General features: G+C 31.1%; 1 protein-coding gene across 1 annotated transcript in view; it reads right to left on the bottom strand.

Annotated features, from left to right (window-relative positions):
• Positions 1-16512, bottom strand: part of LOC122505668 (receptor-type tyrosine-protein phosphatase U) — a 592942-nt gene that overhangs the window by 54040 nt on the left and 522390 nt on the right. The window contains exons 12-13 of the mRNA XM_043617444.1: positions 13019-13258; positions 12587-12931 (exon numbers count right to left, since the gene is read on the bottom strand). Of these exons, the coding sequence (XP_043473379.1) occupies positions 12587-12931; positions 13019-13258 (585 nt within the window). The remainder of the gene's footprint in view (positions 1-12586; positions 12932-13018; positions 13259-16512) is intronic.

Here is a 16512-nt window from a genome sequence, read left to right as displayed (position 1 = left end):
GAAAGAACAAGAATTTTTAAATAAATTTTTAAAAGTTAGATTACCGCCCCCGAGGAAATTTTGAAAGCTACTCATTTGACAGAACACGTTATTGACACGCAGGGTACAGCTCCGATAAAACAGAGATGGGTGATTTTCACGTAACTGTGCAATTTCAAGATCAGTTTTAAAAGAAAAAAAATTTTGTTTTTTTAATGTTAAATATCAGTTTTCCTCATCATTAGGGCATAATATAGTTGTAATTTGAACGGTTTTACTACAGCTATAATTATAAAAAAATTATAACAAATTTTCGAAAATTGGCTGCCACGGAGCTGACCATCCTATGCATTGAATAATACTGCCGTCAACTGGGGCTACTTTATGTACGAGGTATATTTAATAAATAAAATTATTAAAAAGAACTTCTTTGTCAAAAAACCAAAAATAATTTAATTAAAATCCTTAAAACGATTAAAACTTCAACCGGTGAGGAACATAACGGCAAAAAATTAACTTTAATTAATATTTATAAATTTTTCAAATTAGTTTTAAAACTATTTCTCTCGTTTCTCTAATAACTTGAAAAGTGTATTAGATATTAAATTGTTATTCATTTAACCTTAAAATATTAATTTCAAGTTTTTGAAAAATATCATATTCAAAACGTTTAAAAAAGCTCCTATTGAAATGATGAGATTCAAAGTTATTTACATATGTTTAAATGATAGTATTATAATTATCATAATGTATTATTGTAAAATGTATATTTAAAAAGAAAAAGTCTTATTTATTTTCTGAGTAATATAAAATTTGAAGAAAGGTTATTAATTTTTAATAAATCATGATTTTAGCAAAATCTTAATGTTTTATTTTACATTTTGTTGTATAACATTTACAAAATTTTTTGTTTAATATTTTATTCTTTTTTAATTTACTCTGAAATATCTACACAAAAGATTTAATGAATAAGAAAGGATCAAAAAAATGTTTACGTAACATTATAAAAACAGAAAGATCAATGCACAAAGTAGCCCCATCCCGGGGTCTATTTTGTGCACAACTTTTAATGACTATAACTCCGACAAAAAAATTTATTTCATTAACTAACTCATAGGAAACCTTCAGAAGGAAGTATAACATAAGCAAAAGTTGATTTTCTTTTAATTCTGAATTTGAATAAATCACTGAGTTAAAAAAAGCATTTTGATGCACAAAATAGCCCCAGCAAAAATATTTACTATTTACTATCAGCTTGACATAACCAGAGAATTTTATTTTCATAACATTATGAAATTAGCGCATAAAACTAATTTCAGAAAAGTATTCACAAATGAAAGCGTTACGATCAACAGTAATACTGTGCTTCTGCATGGTTGACATAAAGACATTTTAAATTAAGCACCAAAAGTAAAGGCGTGTTTTTTAATAAGTCAACGGTTGCCGAAGCACTGAAATATAAAAGGACACAACTATGTCTGTCCTCTTCGATAATATGTGTTATTGTAGCAACTGTTGATCCATGAATTTGCACCTTCACACTGTACGCCACAGGCGCCACGGAGCTGATATTTTATGTGACACCACGGAGCTGAAATTTGACATTTAAACTAACCTAACTCCGACAATTCTGCAAAATAATTCTTTTCTATGGGCACATAATTTGTTTCCATTGTAATCTTTAAAAAAATCGTAATAATTACAACAGAGAGTGTTTAGATTGAAAGAATAGTAATACCACGGTACTGATCACGTTTTTTGTGACCTTCACATTTTTACAAAAAAAATTGTTTTTGAGTGTAGAACTTCCAATTTTTGAACCTTTTTTTACTGATATTTGTTGCTAATGGATCTTATTTTAGATTGTAATTCTAAGATAACATTAAAATGTGCCATAAACAGTTAAATTATAGGGAAAAAAATCTTATTACAAAATTGAAAGAATTTGTGGACAAAACTATTTTACATTTTATAATTTTATAAGAAGTATTAGAAGATGCATTATATGTACAAATTGTTCACCTATATACATAATTCATATTACAAAAATTCTCGTTTCCAGTTTCGGCGTTTTCAATAAAATTTCTGAATTTTAACTTAAAATTTTAAAAAACTAACACGCCACGGAGCTGAAATTTTGGAGGGAATTCCGCAATTTATCAAAAATTATAATATCTATTTGTACATATTTGTGGTTGCGAATAGGTTTTATATATACCTGTGAAATGTATCCATACCCAAGCAACAATTTTTTATTTTGAATGTGTTTTCTGTGACGCCGCCAAATATTACAGTTACGTGCAAATCACCCAGATATTATTATGTATCGCCGAAAATTAAGGAGGAAATAATTAAGGAAATTAAGAGAATGTTACGCGAAGGTATTATCGAGCCAAGTAATAGCAATTGGTCGAATCCAATTGTTATGATCAAGAAAGCGAACGGAACATACAGATTGTGCCTAGACTTTCGAAAAGTCAACGCAGTCACAAAAAAAGATCTGTATCCGGTTCCATTAATGGCAGAAATTTTAGATATGCCCAGAGCCGCGAAATATATTTCTAAAATCGATTTAAAGTGGGCGTATAATGAGATCCCGTTAAGTGAAGAATCCAAGGAAAAAACGGCTTTCGTAGTTCCTGGTTTTGGAATATTCCAATACGAGCGAATGCCGTTTGGACTTTGTAATGCTCCCGCAACGTTCCAGCGGTTAATGGACAAAATTATTACGCCTGACCTTAAACCGAAAGTTTTCTGTTATCTCGACGACATAATTATAGTTTCTCAAACGTTTGAAGAACACATGAAATATCTGTAAATAGTATTAGGAAAATTGAAAAAAGCAGGGTTGACAGTTAATTTCGAAAAAAGTGAATTCGGTTGTGCGGAGGTAAAATACCTAGGTTTCGTAGTTAACGAAAGAGGACTGCAAATCGATGACGACAAAGTCAAACCTATTCGAGAATTTCCGACTCCTAAAACTATTAAACAGTTACAACGTTTTATAGGAATAGTAAGCTGGTACCGACGATTTATTCCACATTTCGCTGAAATAGTTGAACCTTTGCAAAAATTACTACGTAAAAATGTAAAATGGACTTGGAACGAAAATCAGGAAATAGCAAAATTAAAACTGATCGAGTTGTTGACGACAACTCCGATCTTAAACCCCCTGATTTTCAACACACTTTCATACTAGAAACTGACGCAAGTGACACAGGTCTAGGCGCAGTTTTGACACAAGACATTGACGGTAAAAACGTAGTAGTTGCTTACGGAAGTAAAAATTTAAGCGAAACGGAGAGGAAATATTCGACAACGGAAAAGGAGTGCCTCGCGGTGAAAACGTTCATAGGAAAATTTCGACAATATTTAGAAGGTAGTCATTTTAAAGTAATAACTGATCACATTGCTTTAGAATGGTTACACAATTTGAAAAATCATACAGGACGCTTGGCGAGATGGGCGTTGGAACTGTTGGAACATGATTTTGAAATAATATATCGAAAAGGTTCAGCAAATGTAGTCCCAGACGCGTTGTCGAGAGTTTTCGAAGAAAATCAAGAAATTTCTAAAGAAATTAAAATCGAAAGTAGCGAAAATCATTCAGAAAATAATTGGTATAAAACAAAAATGAGAATAGTAGAATCAAAACCTCACGAGCACGAAAATTGGCGAATTCGAGACAAACAATTATATTTTCATAGACCCGATCCGTTAAAATCTCCCCTCCTTAAAGACGAAAATCCGTCTAAATTAGTCATTCCGGAAAATTTGAGAAAACAGGTATTAGTCGAGAATCATGATAACGTGCAAGCAGGACACCTTGGTGTGGAGAAAACTTTCCATAAAATTTCCGAAAATTTTTTCTGGACTGGAATGTACACAGAAATAGTAAAATATATTCGAAAATGCAAAATTTGCCAACAGACAAAAGCAAATAACAAACCGAAAATAGGACCAATGGGTAAACGAATCGAGGAGGAACCATGAACGATGGTTGCTTCAGATATAATAGGCCCATTACCCCTATCAAAAAATCGGAATAAATATATTTTAGTATTTTTGGACATATTTACAAAATGGGTGGAAATAATTCCAATTAAAAAAGCAGACGGAAAAACTATCGAAGCAGAGTTTCACAAAAGAGTAATTTCCAGATGGGGCACGCCCAGAATTTTAGTTTCCGACAATGGCACGGAATACGCCAATATACTTTATATACGGGAAATTTCGGAAAAATTCGGAATAAGACACTCTTTCACACCAAAGTACTACCCGCAAGCAAACCCGACCGAAAGGTCTAATAGATCGATTAAAACGGCAATTAAAGCTTATTTAGATAAGGAACAGAATCTTTGGGATAATGACATCGACGATCTACAATTTGCTTTAAATACCTCGAAACATTCCTCGACTAATTTCACCCCAGCTTTCCTCAATTCAGGTCGTGAACTTCAACCTTTTCAAACACTGAAAAAAGATTTCAAAAATCCGGACGAAATTGAATTTCAGGAAGTAGACAGAAAAACTGAGACGCTTACAAATTATTAAAGACGAAGTTCAACGAAATTTAGACAAAGCGAACGAAAACCAAGCGAAATATTACAATTTGCGTAGGCGAAAATTAGAATTCGATGTAGGAGATCTAGTCTGGAAGAAAGACAGATCTTTTTCCAGCAAAGATCTAGGAATTGCGCGAAAATTGAAAAAAGATTTCGAAGGCCCATATAAAATAATTCGAAAAATTTCCCCCACAATGTACGAATTAGGGAAAATTCGAGGAAAATCGATAGGATCGTGGAATATAAATGATTTGCAAAAATTCGTGGAAAACGAAAATTAGGAAAAATTTCCAAGAAAATATAGAAAGTTCCTAGACAATTAGTGGAAAATTCAAAGAAAATTAATCAAAAATAGCTCGAAAATTTAAATAAAATTAGACTAAAAAATAGTAAAATTAAATGGAAATTGTAAGAAAATTTCAGGAAAATTCAATGAAAATCATAACAAAATTAAGTAAAAATTAAAATATGAATTATTGGAAAAATCATAGGATAATAAACTTAAACATAGACAAAACGGACAAACAAATTTTTTTTTACATTGATGAATGTTAAATTGACAGATGTTATTTAATTTTGTAGAAGATGAACCCAATTCACTTGAACGTAGAAGGAACAAAAAAAACTACGTTAGAAGGAATTAACACAGAGATAAATAAAATGCAAGAGAAAATTAACAAAATTTCAACAAAAATGAACAAATACAAGAACAAATATAACGAGCTAGGAGGATAAACGACAAGAATTAAAAAATCAAATTAATAGATTAAACATTTGGAAAATAAATATAAATAAACCCCTGAACAACAACAGCAGCAAAGAAGAGTCGAGTTCAGAACCGGAGACGGTAGTGGAAAATAAAATCAACCAAAGAAGCTACAAAGAGGAAATCGACTACGAAATAAGGGAAGAGGAGACAGAGGAAGAAGATAACATGGAAACGATCGACATTAAAGAACATGTGTACTCACATGAGAAGAAGAAAGAAGTATTCATGGGAATGTTGCGCTGGAGATGCGACCGAAGAGAAATATTAGAAAAAAATGTTAAAGAAAAAAGGAAACAAGATTCAGAATGGAAAAAGTTGCGCAAAAGAAATATCAACGATCTAAAAGAATTTTTGGTCAAAGCCCAACAGAAATAAAAATTAATTTTTTTTCTTCTCTCGTTTTCTTTAAAAATTAAAACAATCAAAATTTATTTTTCTTTTCCTAATATCTCATAAAAGATTCGTTACCAAACGCAAAAATGTATTAAAAGTATAAAATAAACAAATTTATCTGAACCCCTCTCTTTTATTTTCAAAACCAAGCAAACAAATAAAATAATAAATAAAACAAAAATACAAAGGACCAAATAAAATAGACCTTTATTTTAAATTTTTTTTCTCATAAACTAATAGAAAGAAAATTCTTTTTTTTTTTTTTTGCAAAATGTTATAGGAAGTAATGGACAACAACGAAGTCTGGACATGCAGATTCTGCAAAAAGGACATATGGAAATCCCATTATATTCTACACGACGAGTTTTGCGGAAAAAGAAATTTAAAGGCAAGAGCAGGGTACTGTGAGCTATCAGCCAACGGGAGGAAATATGTACGAGCCAACTGGGACAAACGACGGGAGGAACTTAGGGAATTTTTGGAGAGTTGCCTAGCGGAAAATTCAAGAAAATTAACGGAAAATGGTAAAAAAGAAAACATTGAATTTATAACCTTCGATACAAATTACGACGAATTGTCAGAAAATTTATAAAAAAAATTTTTGTAATACGGGGTTACACTTCGTCCCGTTTAGGAGAAGGGTGGTGTAACATGGCGTTACAAATTCTCCCGCGTCTGCTGCGAATCGGGCGATTGAACCCGGAAACGGCCGAAGGGCCTCGAGGGTGTCAATCGCCAGATTCGCGGACAGACGCGACACTTGTTGTATGTACTCTCTCGCCATAACATCTTGTGTGATCTTGTGATTTGACTCCGCTATTTAGCACACCGCGACTTCCGTACAAAACAGTGTTCGCTCTCAACCTGGTTGTTGTCACCTACATCAAGTAGTAAGTTCAATAAACAAACTTGTTATTACATTTGTTTATCATTTCCTTTCCCCCCTTTCCCTCCTCATGTAATCGGAAATCCAGGCCACCGATTATAGTATCCACTTTATTCGCAGTATAACTATTTTCAGGCATAATGACTCGCAAATTTAGTTTATAAATACTACCGCTGTTAGTTACCCTAGCTATTACTTTTTTATTTTTTGTTAATAAAAAATTTTCCCAGTAATCAGTAATAGAAAAATCAATTCCCTTTTTTAGCCGCGACCTTTGCAGAAAATAAATTCCTATTTAAATCAAGAACGTATAAGACTTCATAAATCATTCCAAATATACATTTATTGTTTACAAACGTTTCAATTTTAATATTACCTCTACCGTATGCTTTGATCTCCTCACCATTTCCAACCATGACCTTGACGGGTGTTGTGAATTCTTCGAACTCGTAGAACCAATCCCTCCTTATTGTCATGGTTTAATGCACCGGAGTCGATCAACCATCCATTTTTATCAGATGAATCATCAGTGCCCATAAACGCCACCTTATCTTCCTCTGCACAATTTTTTTGATTTCTCGAACTGAAACTCGTTCCTTCAAGTCTTTGCGGACATTTTCTCATCATATGCATTTCTCATCATAGCAGCCTTGACAATCTCTACGCTTGTGGCCCTGTTTACCACACGTGTAACAGCCAGAGTTTGTTTTCCTCGCATTATCTTCTTGACCGACCTTGCTAGAGGTATTTTTCGAATTACTTGAAGCCGAGCTCGTAGCCTTCGAAAACCATTGTTTGCTATTTGTAAACAAAGCCATTGACGGGTCTTCATCGTTATCTAAATAACGATAACTAAATAACGGTCTTCATCGTTTGCTTCTAATTTCGAATTTCCTTAGCCATCAGTCTCACCGTTAAATTTTCCAACGGCTTCGTCACCTCATCTACCGAGTCCCATGCACTGGGAAAGTAATTGTACTGGAGGGTAAAATCGATAGAACACGTGCAATAAGTAAAGAATTTGGAATTTCTTCATCAAAACTTTTCAATTTTGATGCTTACTGCTCAATTTTAGATAGATTATGAGTAACGCTCTCACTCAAATCCCACTTGCACTCAAAAAATTGTTTTTGCACTAGAGCCAAATTTTCATCTGATTTCAAGTCGTAGGCTGCATTTAGTTCGGACAAAATTTCCCTCACGGTTTTACAGCTTAGGAGAAGATCTAAGGGTTTCTTTTTAACAGTTGTAACAATCAATTTTCTTGTCGCCCTATCAGCTTTCTCGAATTTCTGCAGGTTTTCAACATATTGTTCCGCACCAGCCACCGGTCGCACCAATAATCCTTCACACACAGCCAATAAATCTTCATCATCTTCTAACAAAGTGCGAATCACAAATCGCCACTAATGCCAGTTATCTTTGTCACGAAGTTTTTCCGCTTTGTAGTGAATAGAATCCATTTTGAAAAAAACACTACTCCCTGCATAAAAATCACTTAAAAATGAAAGTAAAAAAAAACTATTTCACAACTTTATTTGGGAACTGGGCCCATAACCTGTTGAGGTTTTAAATAAAACAAGTTCGAATAGTTTAATATAAAGTAAGACTTTATTGGCAAACTGAGACCAAATCGTGTTTACTCTACGAGCGTTCGTAAGCAACTGCTTTACTCCAAAATATGTGTGACCTACGCTATATTTCTAAACACAATATAAATACTATATTATATTTCTCTTAATGTGAAGTTTTATTTCAACGAGATATTTCAAATCTCTAACAAAAAATAACCAATTTGATAATAAAAAGTCAGTCACTGATTCAAATAGTAATTTCCCTGTTTTTGAGTTTGGTAGATATACTGTTAAATGTATTGGTAGAAACTAAAACCCGTCGAAGACGGGTACTACAGCTAGTGTTATATAAATAGAAAGGACTCCAAGTGAACAACCAAAAATTCTTTACATTAAATTCATAAGTGTCTGTTAGTAAAAGTATAAAAACTTTTATCCTTACAAAACTGTATATTAAATATATTTATGATTTTTCGGTGCTTTGAAAAAACTATTTTTCCAGAAGCATTTTTATTTTCTTTAAGGAGTATTCAGACCTCTGCAGGCTGCCTGCCTGCGCAGGCAGGAGCAACAAGAGTAAGAGAGAAAGTGCTTTATTTTTGAATTCACTGATTCTCTTGCTCTTGTACGTTACCATGGCAACCTGCAGGCAGGCTGCAGAGTTTTGAACGCTCCATTAAGGTAAAGGTTCCAGTTATGAAACGCTTTCATATTTTTGTCCCTATTATAGAACAGTATTACAAAAATTAAAATAAATGCAATTAAAATTGGCGATAAGAAAATTCTAGTTATTTGAATAAATTTTACACGATATAAGAATTATTATTTCTGTATAGTATTTAGTTTAATAAGAAATGTTTAATTGCATTTTAGCCAGGTTTTCCGTCAAACTACCGTTTCACATTAGGTACACTTATTATTTGCATGTTCCGATTGATGGAACAGACAGAAAATATACAGCAAACACAACCTCAAATATTTTCACTATTTTCGCATTGCTTTTCTACCAAAAAAATTGATTTTATAATTACCTATTTAACTAGAATTTGTTCTTTTTATTTCATTCATTATAGTTAATATTCAAATTATTGATATAAGTCAATACAATTTTAATTACTTATTGAATAAAATAGATGTTTCATAATCGGTACTAGTGCAGGGTTTCACCATTTAATTAATATTAATTTTATTTCATGAAAAATTAATATTTTAGGGCCTAAATACTGTTCACAAAGTACCAACCTTTCAATCTATACACAAATTATTCATATTAACACTCCTGATTCCAAAAAATTTATCATAGAAATTTAGTTACCCTGTAAAAAAAAAAGAATTGGGTGGTCCGGGATTTCGAATTGGGATGTCGTTTCTTGAATTCGAGAAAACGACTTTTTCGAATTGGACTGATTTCTGAATTCAGAAATGTATGGTTCCGCGATCAACCCAATTCGACAGATATTTTAAAGATGAAAATAAAGAGTTTAACACTTCACTGGACATTGAACAGTAGTTAATTGAGACGGTGCACGTTATTCACGTAGGTGAATACATTTCTTTAAGCAATAATGTTAATTTTCAATAAAATAGAGAGAATTAAAAATTTGATGTGGTCTTTGTTTACAATAGAAAAAGTTTTCTACTTTTAGGGTTATTAAAACAGCTTACTTACCAACAGCTGAGAAGTATTATGATAACAAATCAAATGATGATTTCTATACGAAAGTATCATTTACGTCGGTAATTGAATATTAATAAATTAATTTTAAATTTTTAAACGGATTAAAAATTTTTTATTAAGAATATTTAAAAAAAATTTACAATAATTACTGTAATTAATATTTTTTTCAAAATATAATTATATGTTTGTTATAAAAATAATAATTTTAAAACAATTTATTTGAATCAACAAAAAAATAATTTCTTTTCTTGATTTTCATAATAAAACCGTTTTTAAATTATTTATTCTTCAATTTTATAAATTAGGATTAAATTAAGTATAAGTAAATAATGTTAAAATATTTCGTTTATTTAAAATCTTGTTAAACAATTAAAATAACGTTTATATATAAATTTAAAAAAAATTTCTGCATAAAATGTTAATTCATAAATTTTCTCCTTCTGGTTCCTGTGACACTGAAGTTTTATAAAAATAAATTTTATTCAGTATGAAAAAAATATTTTATTTTAATACATTTCGATGACAACAATGATGCTCTCTTAAATATACTTAATATAGATGATTCCTAAATGTAAATATTCACAAGAGAAATAAAGAGTAAAGAAAAATAATTCTGCTTTAGCCTCATTTATTTTTATGATACAATTATTGTAATTTGCTCCATTTGAACTAAAGAGAAATTTATATTTAATTTAACATTTCTTGATTAACATAAAAAAAATCAAATCAAGCTGAACAGTAAAGCAAATTCTTTTTAAAAAATAAGGTTTTGTTAATCAAATTTAAAAAAAATTATGGAGACTAAAATGAGCACCAAAGTTGAAATCGAAATGTCCTAGAACAACAAACCTTCACGGAAGTAAATTTCTTCTCATTATTTATTCAGAAACAAAACTAAAAATGTTGAAAGAAAAATTCCTCGTAAAGTAAAATAGACTTTTTTTAAACTTGCATAGCAAACTTGTTGACTTTTAAATGCATTTAAAAAACAAAAATTTAAAATTAATTTATTAATATTCAATTACCGACGTAAATGATACTTTCGTATAGAAATCATCATTTGATTTGTTATCATAATACTTCTTAGCTGTCGGTAAGTAAGCTGTTTTAATAACCCTAAAAGTAGAAAACTTTTTCTATTGTAAACAAAGACCACATCAAATTTTTAATTCTCTCTATTTTATTGAAAATTAACATTATTGCTTAAAGAAATGTATTCACCTACGTGAATAACGTGCACCGTCTCAATTAACTACTGTTCAATGTCCAGTGAAGTGTTAAACTCTTTATTTTCATCTTTAAAATATCTGTCGAATTGGGTTGATCGCGGAACCATACATTTCTGAATTCAGAAATCAGTCCAATTCGAAAAAGTCGTTTTCTCGAATTCAAGAAACGACATCCCAATTCGAAATCCCGGACCACCCAATTCTTTTTTTTTACAGGGTAGCTTAAAAAGCGTTCCATAATTGGGACCATGACCTTATAACTTTACATGCAATTTATTATAAAACAACTCATTTTACTATTGTTTTATTGTCATTATCAATTTGGTACATAACCAAAAAACTATGTAAACAAAATTTTTAACACGGAGAGCATGGAGGGTATATATTTTTTCCTGGGCTGAGTTCCAAATTCCACCCGGGAGCACCCGTGAAGTGAATCAAGAAAGTAGGCGGAACTTGCCAAAGTAAATGAAAAGTGCACTTTGGTGCTCTCGGGTGGAATTTGGAACGCAATCCTATAGGGCCGATAATATCAGTGAACAAATTTCCAGTATGACAATTTGCGTGCATGGCGATTTCACGCAGTCAAGTACAGTCAAAATTTGTTCCCGTGTACATGTGTGCGCGCGTGAGCGTCCATATCAGGGTAGGGAGTCCCCCTCCCTCTCAAATTATAGCACTAGAGTGTGCTTAGTAACGATTAGACAATTTTAAAACTGCATTTGTGTTTTGGCTATCTGCTTTGCAAAAAGCCATTAAATCAAAAAAAAACTGCACTTCTAACGACAGCTTTAGCTAAAAATTTAAAATATCGTAATGTTTAAATTTTGGCGAATATTATTAAATTTATTTTTAGTTTCTCTGAATAATGAGAAATTTTCATTATTATTCAGCAAACGTATAATTAATATAATCGGAAAATGTAACTTCAAAACTGAATAAACACAATACTTGAGAAAATGTAGTGTATAATTTCAATTATCCACATGATGAATATTGTATGAAGGTGATAAATGTTTTTAGAATGTTTCAAAGGTGAAATAGTTTATATTAATTAGACTCAAATGTAAACAAGTTTTGAAGCTTGGTCAAGACTATATAGTTTATGGTAACCAAGTAAACACAAACTTCCTTTGAAGCTACAATCAAGTTGACGAAGAGTACCAAGAGTTCTCGGTCGAGTAATGAGAAAAGTTTTGCAAAACATGAAATCAAAACTTACTTCACATTATAAATTTCTCATGGAAAATAATTTATAAGGTTCTTTTAATTTTTAAATTCTTGTAATACAATTAAAAATTCTAATAGCGAATTCAGTTACCGACGATGGAAGTAAAATCAAACCTGACAAATATCGATAATTCAGGAATCTAACTTTGGATTGTCAAACGAGCAATTGCGAAAAGAAAATAAGGTCTATTCTGCGAAGTAAAATATCACATTAAAAATGGTTTGTAATTTAACTTTCAAATAAAACGCAGATAATAGAAAATATTTTAAGAGAGAGTATTACCATGTTTTCCACGAGTTGAGGTCGATGCCTGCGTACAGTTTTAACTGCTTGGAAAATGTCAACTTCGCCGTGCTGAATAACTTGTTCTATACAGGCATTGGCTGCACAATAAACCCCAACACGACTTCTACCATCAGGCGAGACAACTGCAACGGGTCCATAAACTGTCCTCTGTCTCCATCTCTCCACCATATTCATCAATTCAACAAGACTATTTGTTGATGTTGGCACCTTATGTCCCATTGGCCAACAAGTTAATTGAAATAGTTGCACAGTCTTTGGCGGCGCCTTTACGCCTGCCATTAGTTCCGTTAGTGAAACAATTTTCTTGTTTATCCTAAATACCTGTAAATTATAGTAAGTATTTTCGAAATAATTTCATATTGTAAAAGGAATCATTATTATATTTCATTTTATATTGAACAAGCTTACCCATGTTTTAATGTTGGTGTAATGATTATGACTGATGTGATCTATCGTGAAAACTGGTCCGTATTTCTTGGAATGTCTACCTTCTGGCCAAAATGTGGGGAAATTAGTTGATCCCTGAGGTGGTACACATAAAACCACGACTGCCGCGCATTCATAATCATAAACCAAAGACCAAAATTCACCACACGTGTGACGGAGTGGCCATTCCGTTACAATATATTCTCGTGGTTTTGTGTATCCCTAAAAAAGTTACATTTTCTTGTAAAAAATTACCTAATTAAATACCTACTAAATTCCTTATTATTGACAGTTTAAATTTACAAAACGTCATTATTGGTTACTTTTGGAACTGTCCATTAAGACCTACAAATTGGGACATTTACCTTATTATTTTACAAAAATACAGTAAAGAATTTTTTTTTAATTGATTTACTATGCACCCCAGTAAAAAAAAACTAATTCAAATGAATTGAAACGAATTAACATTTTTGGTAGGCTCCAATTCGTATTTGTTACAAAGCGGGATTCACTCAAGCTCTTTGTATATTCAATTGAATTTAATTCAATATGTACCAATTTGTCCAAACGAATTCGCATTCGAAAGAAATGGCCAAGGAATGCATTGAATTCGTGCTAACGAATTGAAAAAAATTAAAGGCTCAAAACTTGTCCAGTGAATTGGTACGGATAGAAGGTTCGGAAGTTCAATACAGTTTCACGAATTCAGGAAAATTGCATCATGGCTCCAATTCGTATTTGTCACAAAGCGGGATTCACGAAAGCTCTTTGTGAATTCTTTTTAATTCATTTCAATTAGTTTTCGTTTACTGGGACGGGACCGATTTTTGAGTATATTATTGATTTCATGTGGGGTACTGTGCACCTGCAAAGTATACTTTGTTAGTGGCGCTAAGTTGACAATCTCAGCATTTAAAAAAAAATCTTATCAAAAAATGCAATATGGCGTAACTTCCACAATTTTGAAAATTTTGAAAAATCCATTGGTACATTTATTTTTCTTATCAAATATAACAATTTCACAAAATTACAGAATAATCCGAAGACCCATGCAAATTGTGATATTTCTGATGGAGTGTCCCCAGCTGAAAAGTCGTGTACAAGATCGTGTACACGATGTTGCACAAGACCATGTACAGGAAAATATTGACCCGAACCTACACAAGATTAGCAAGTGAACTTGTCAAAGAAATTGGAACAAAGAACATGAACAAGAACGTGTACAAGAACATGCACTTGTACACTGCAAAAATAGGCAGTATCTATCTATTTTTGATATCTTAAAATAAGATGTAAGATGGAAAAATGGTATCTTACATCTTAAGTGATGAAGATATTTCTTCCATCTTAGAAAAGTAAGATACTTTTGTAAGTTCTTTAAAGTATCTTAAATTAAGATGCTTCTGTTGCAATAAGATGTTTAGCGATAAGTTACTTGAGAATCGTAAGATGCGCCATAAGTGTAAGTTACTAAAAACTAAGATACATAAAGTGTTTTCCATAAGAGTCCATAGTTAACCTCAAAACTTTTTGCCCCAAAAATACCACAGAAAATGTGTACGAAGATACTTTTAACATATTAAATTAAGATGTTTCAAGTAACTAAAAAGTGTCTACCAAAATATCTTAAAAATGACTACAAAATATCTTAACCCTTTAACGCCTGCGGGACATATATGTCCCACTTACAAAAACTACTGTAACTTTTTTAAATATTAATATTTTTAACCGGGTTGGACTTGATTTCCTCAGAATCGGTCCAGGTATCAACAAAAAAATTAAAAAGAACAATAAAAAAATTTTTTTAATATAAAAGAATAATAAAATGTTTATGCAAATCGGAAAAATTGTTTTAAAAAGTCAGTTAGCTCATCCCTGTTTAAAAAAATTATTAAAATGGATAGGATTTGATAGAATTTTCTTCCTTCACTCCTTAAAAATCGAATCCAATTTAATCAAATATTGAAAATCCAATCCACTTCTATCCAAAGTAGAAAATTAAATCCATTCCTATCATAAGTTTTGATGTATTATCTATCAAAGTTAATAATATACTAAAATTCAATATTTTACTATCAAGAGTGGATACGAATTCTATCAAATTCTATGAGTCGAAAAATCTTATAATTTTCTATCCATGAGTTTTGATTGAATATCTATCAAATTCTTTCCAAATGAAAATCTAATATTTCTCTATCTAAGATTTGGATACAAATTCCATCAAATTCTATGAGTCGAAAATTCTTATAGTTTTCTATCCATGAGTTTTGATTGAATATCTATCAAATTCTTTCCAAATGAAAATCTAATATTTCTCTATCCAAGATTTGGATACAAATTCTATCAAATTCTATGAGTCGAAAATTCTTATAGTTTTCTATTCATGAGTTTTGATTAAATATCTATCAAATTCTTTCCACATGAAAATTCATTATTTCTCTATCAAAAGATTTGGATACAAATTCTATCAAATCCTATGACCCTAGATATCTTATAGTTTTCTATCAATGAGTTTTGATTGAATACCCAGTAAAAAAAAACTAATTCAAATGAATTGAAACGAATTAACATTTTTGGTAGGCTCCAATTCGTATTTGTAACAAAGCAGGATTCACTCAAGCTCTTTGTATATTCAATTGAATTTAATTCAATATGTACCAATTTGTCCAACCGAATTCGCATTCGAAAGAAATGGCCAAGGAATGCATTGAATTCGTGCTAACGAATTGAAAAAAATTAAAGGCTCAAAACTTGTCCAGTGAATTGGTACGGATAGAAGGTTCGGAAGTTCAAATACAGTTTCACGAATTCAGGAAAATTGCATCATGGCTCCAATTCGTATTTGTCACAAAGCGGGATTCACGAAAGCTCTTTGTGAATTATTTTTAATTCATTTGAATTAGTTTTCGTTTACTGGGTACCTATCAAATTCTTTCAACATGAAAATCCAACATTTCTCTATCAATGATTTGGATACATTTTCTATCAAATCCTATTATCTGAAACGTCTTATAACTCTCTATCTATGAGTTTTGATGAAATACCTATTAAACTCCTTTCACATGGAATTTCACTTGTCATGTCAAATTAAAAATGAACAAGCTTGAGTTTGGAATTTCCAACTCCAAATTTATATAGCACAGTGAAGGATTAATGTCATCTTGGTTTAATTTTGAATCGAGGATGCATTCTATTTGGAATTTCAAGTTTAAATTTAAAGAGTTTGATTAATCGCGAATTAGAATTCATAAAATTGTCATTTTCGCCAATTGTTATTTTTGCAAAGAATTATTATTGCAAATTTACATTTTTACAAATATATATTTTAGTTAACTGTTATTTTGCAAATTTGTTATTTTTGCAAACTTACATTCTTCGCAATTGACAGTTTTACAAATTGTTAGATACTTTTGCTAATTGTTATTTTTTGCAAAACTGCTCTGTTATGAATAATTAATTCTGCTAATTGTTGTTTT

The sequence above is a fragment of the Leptopilina heterotoma genome, unplaced genomic scaffold (genome assembly GCF_015476425.1).
Source record: "Leptopilina heterotoma isolate Lh14 unplaced genomic scaffold, ASM1547642v1 Lhet_362, whole genome shotgun sequence".
Classification (NCBI taxonomy): Eukaryota; Metazoa; Arthropoda; class Insecta; order Hymenoptera; family Figitidae; genus Leptopilina; species Leptopilina heterotoma.
This window is presented reverse-complemented; position numbering and strand designations above follow the sequence as displayed.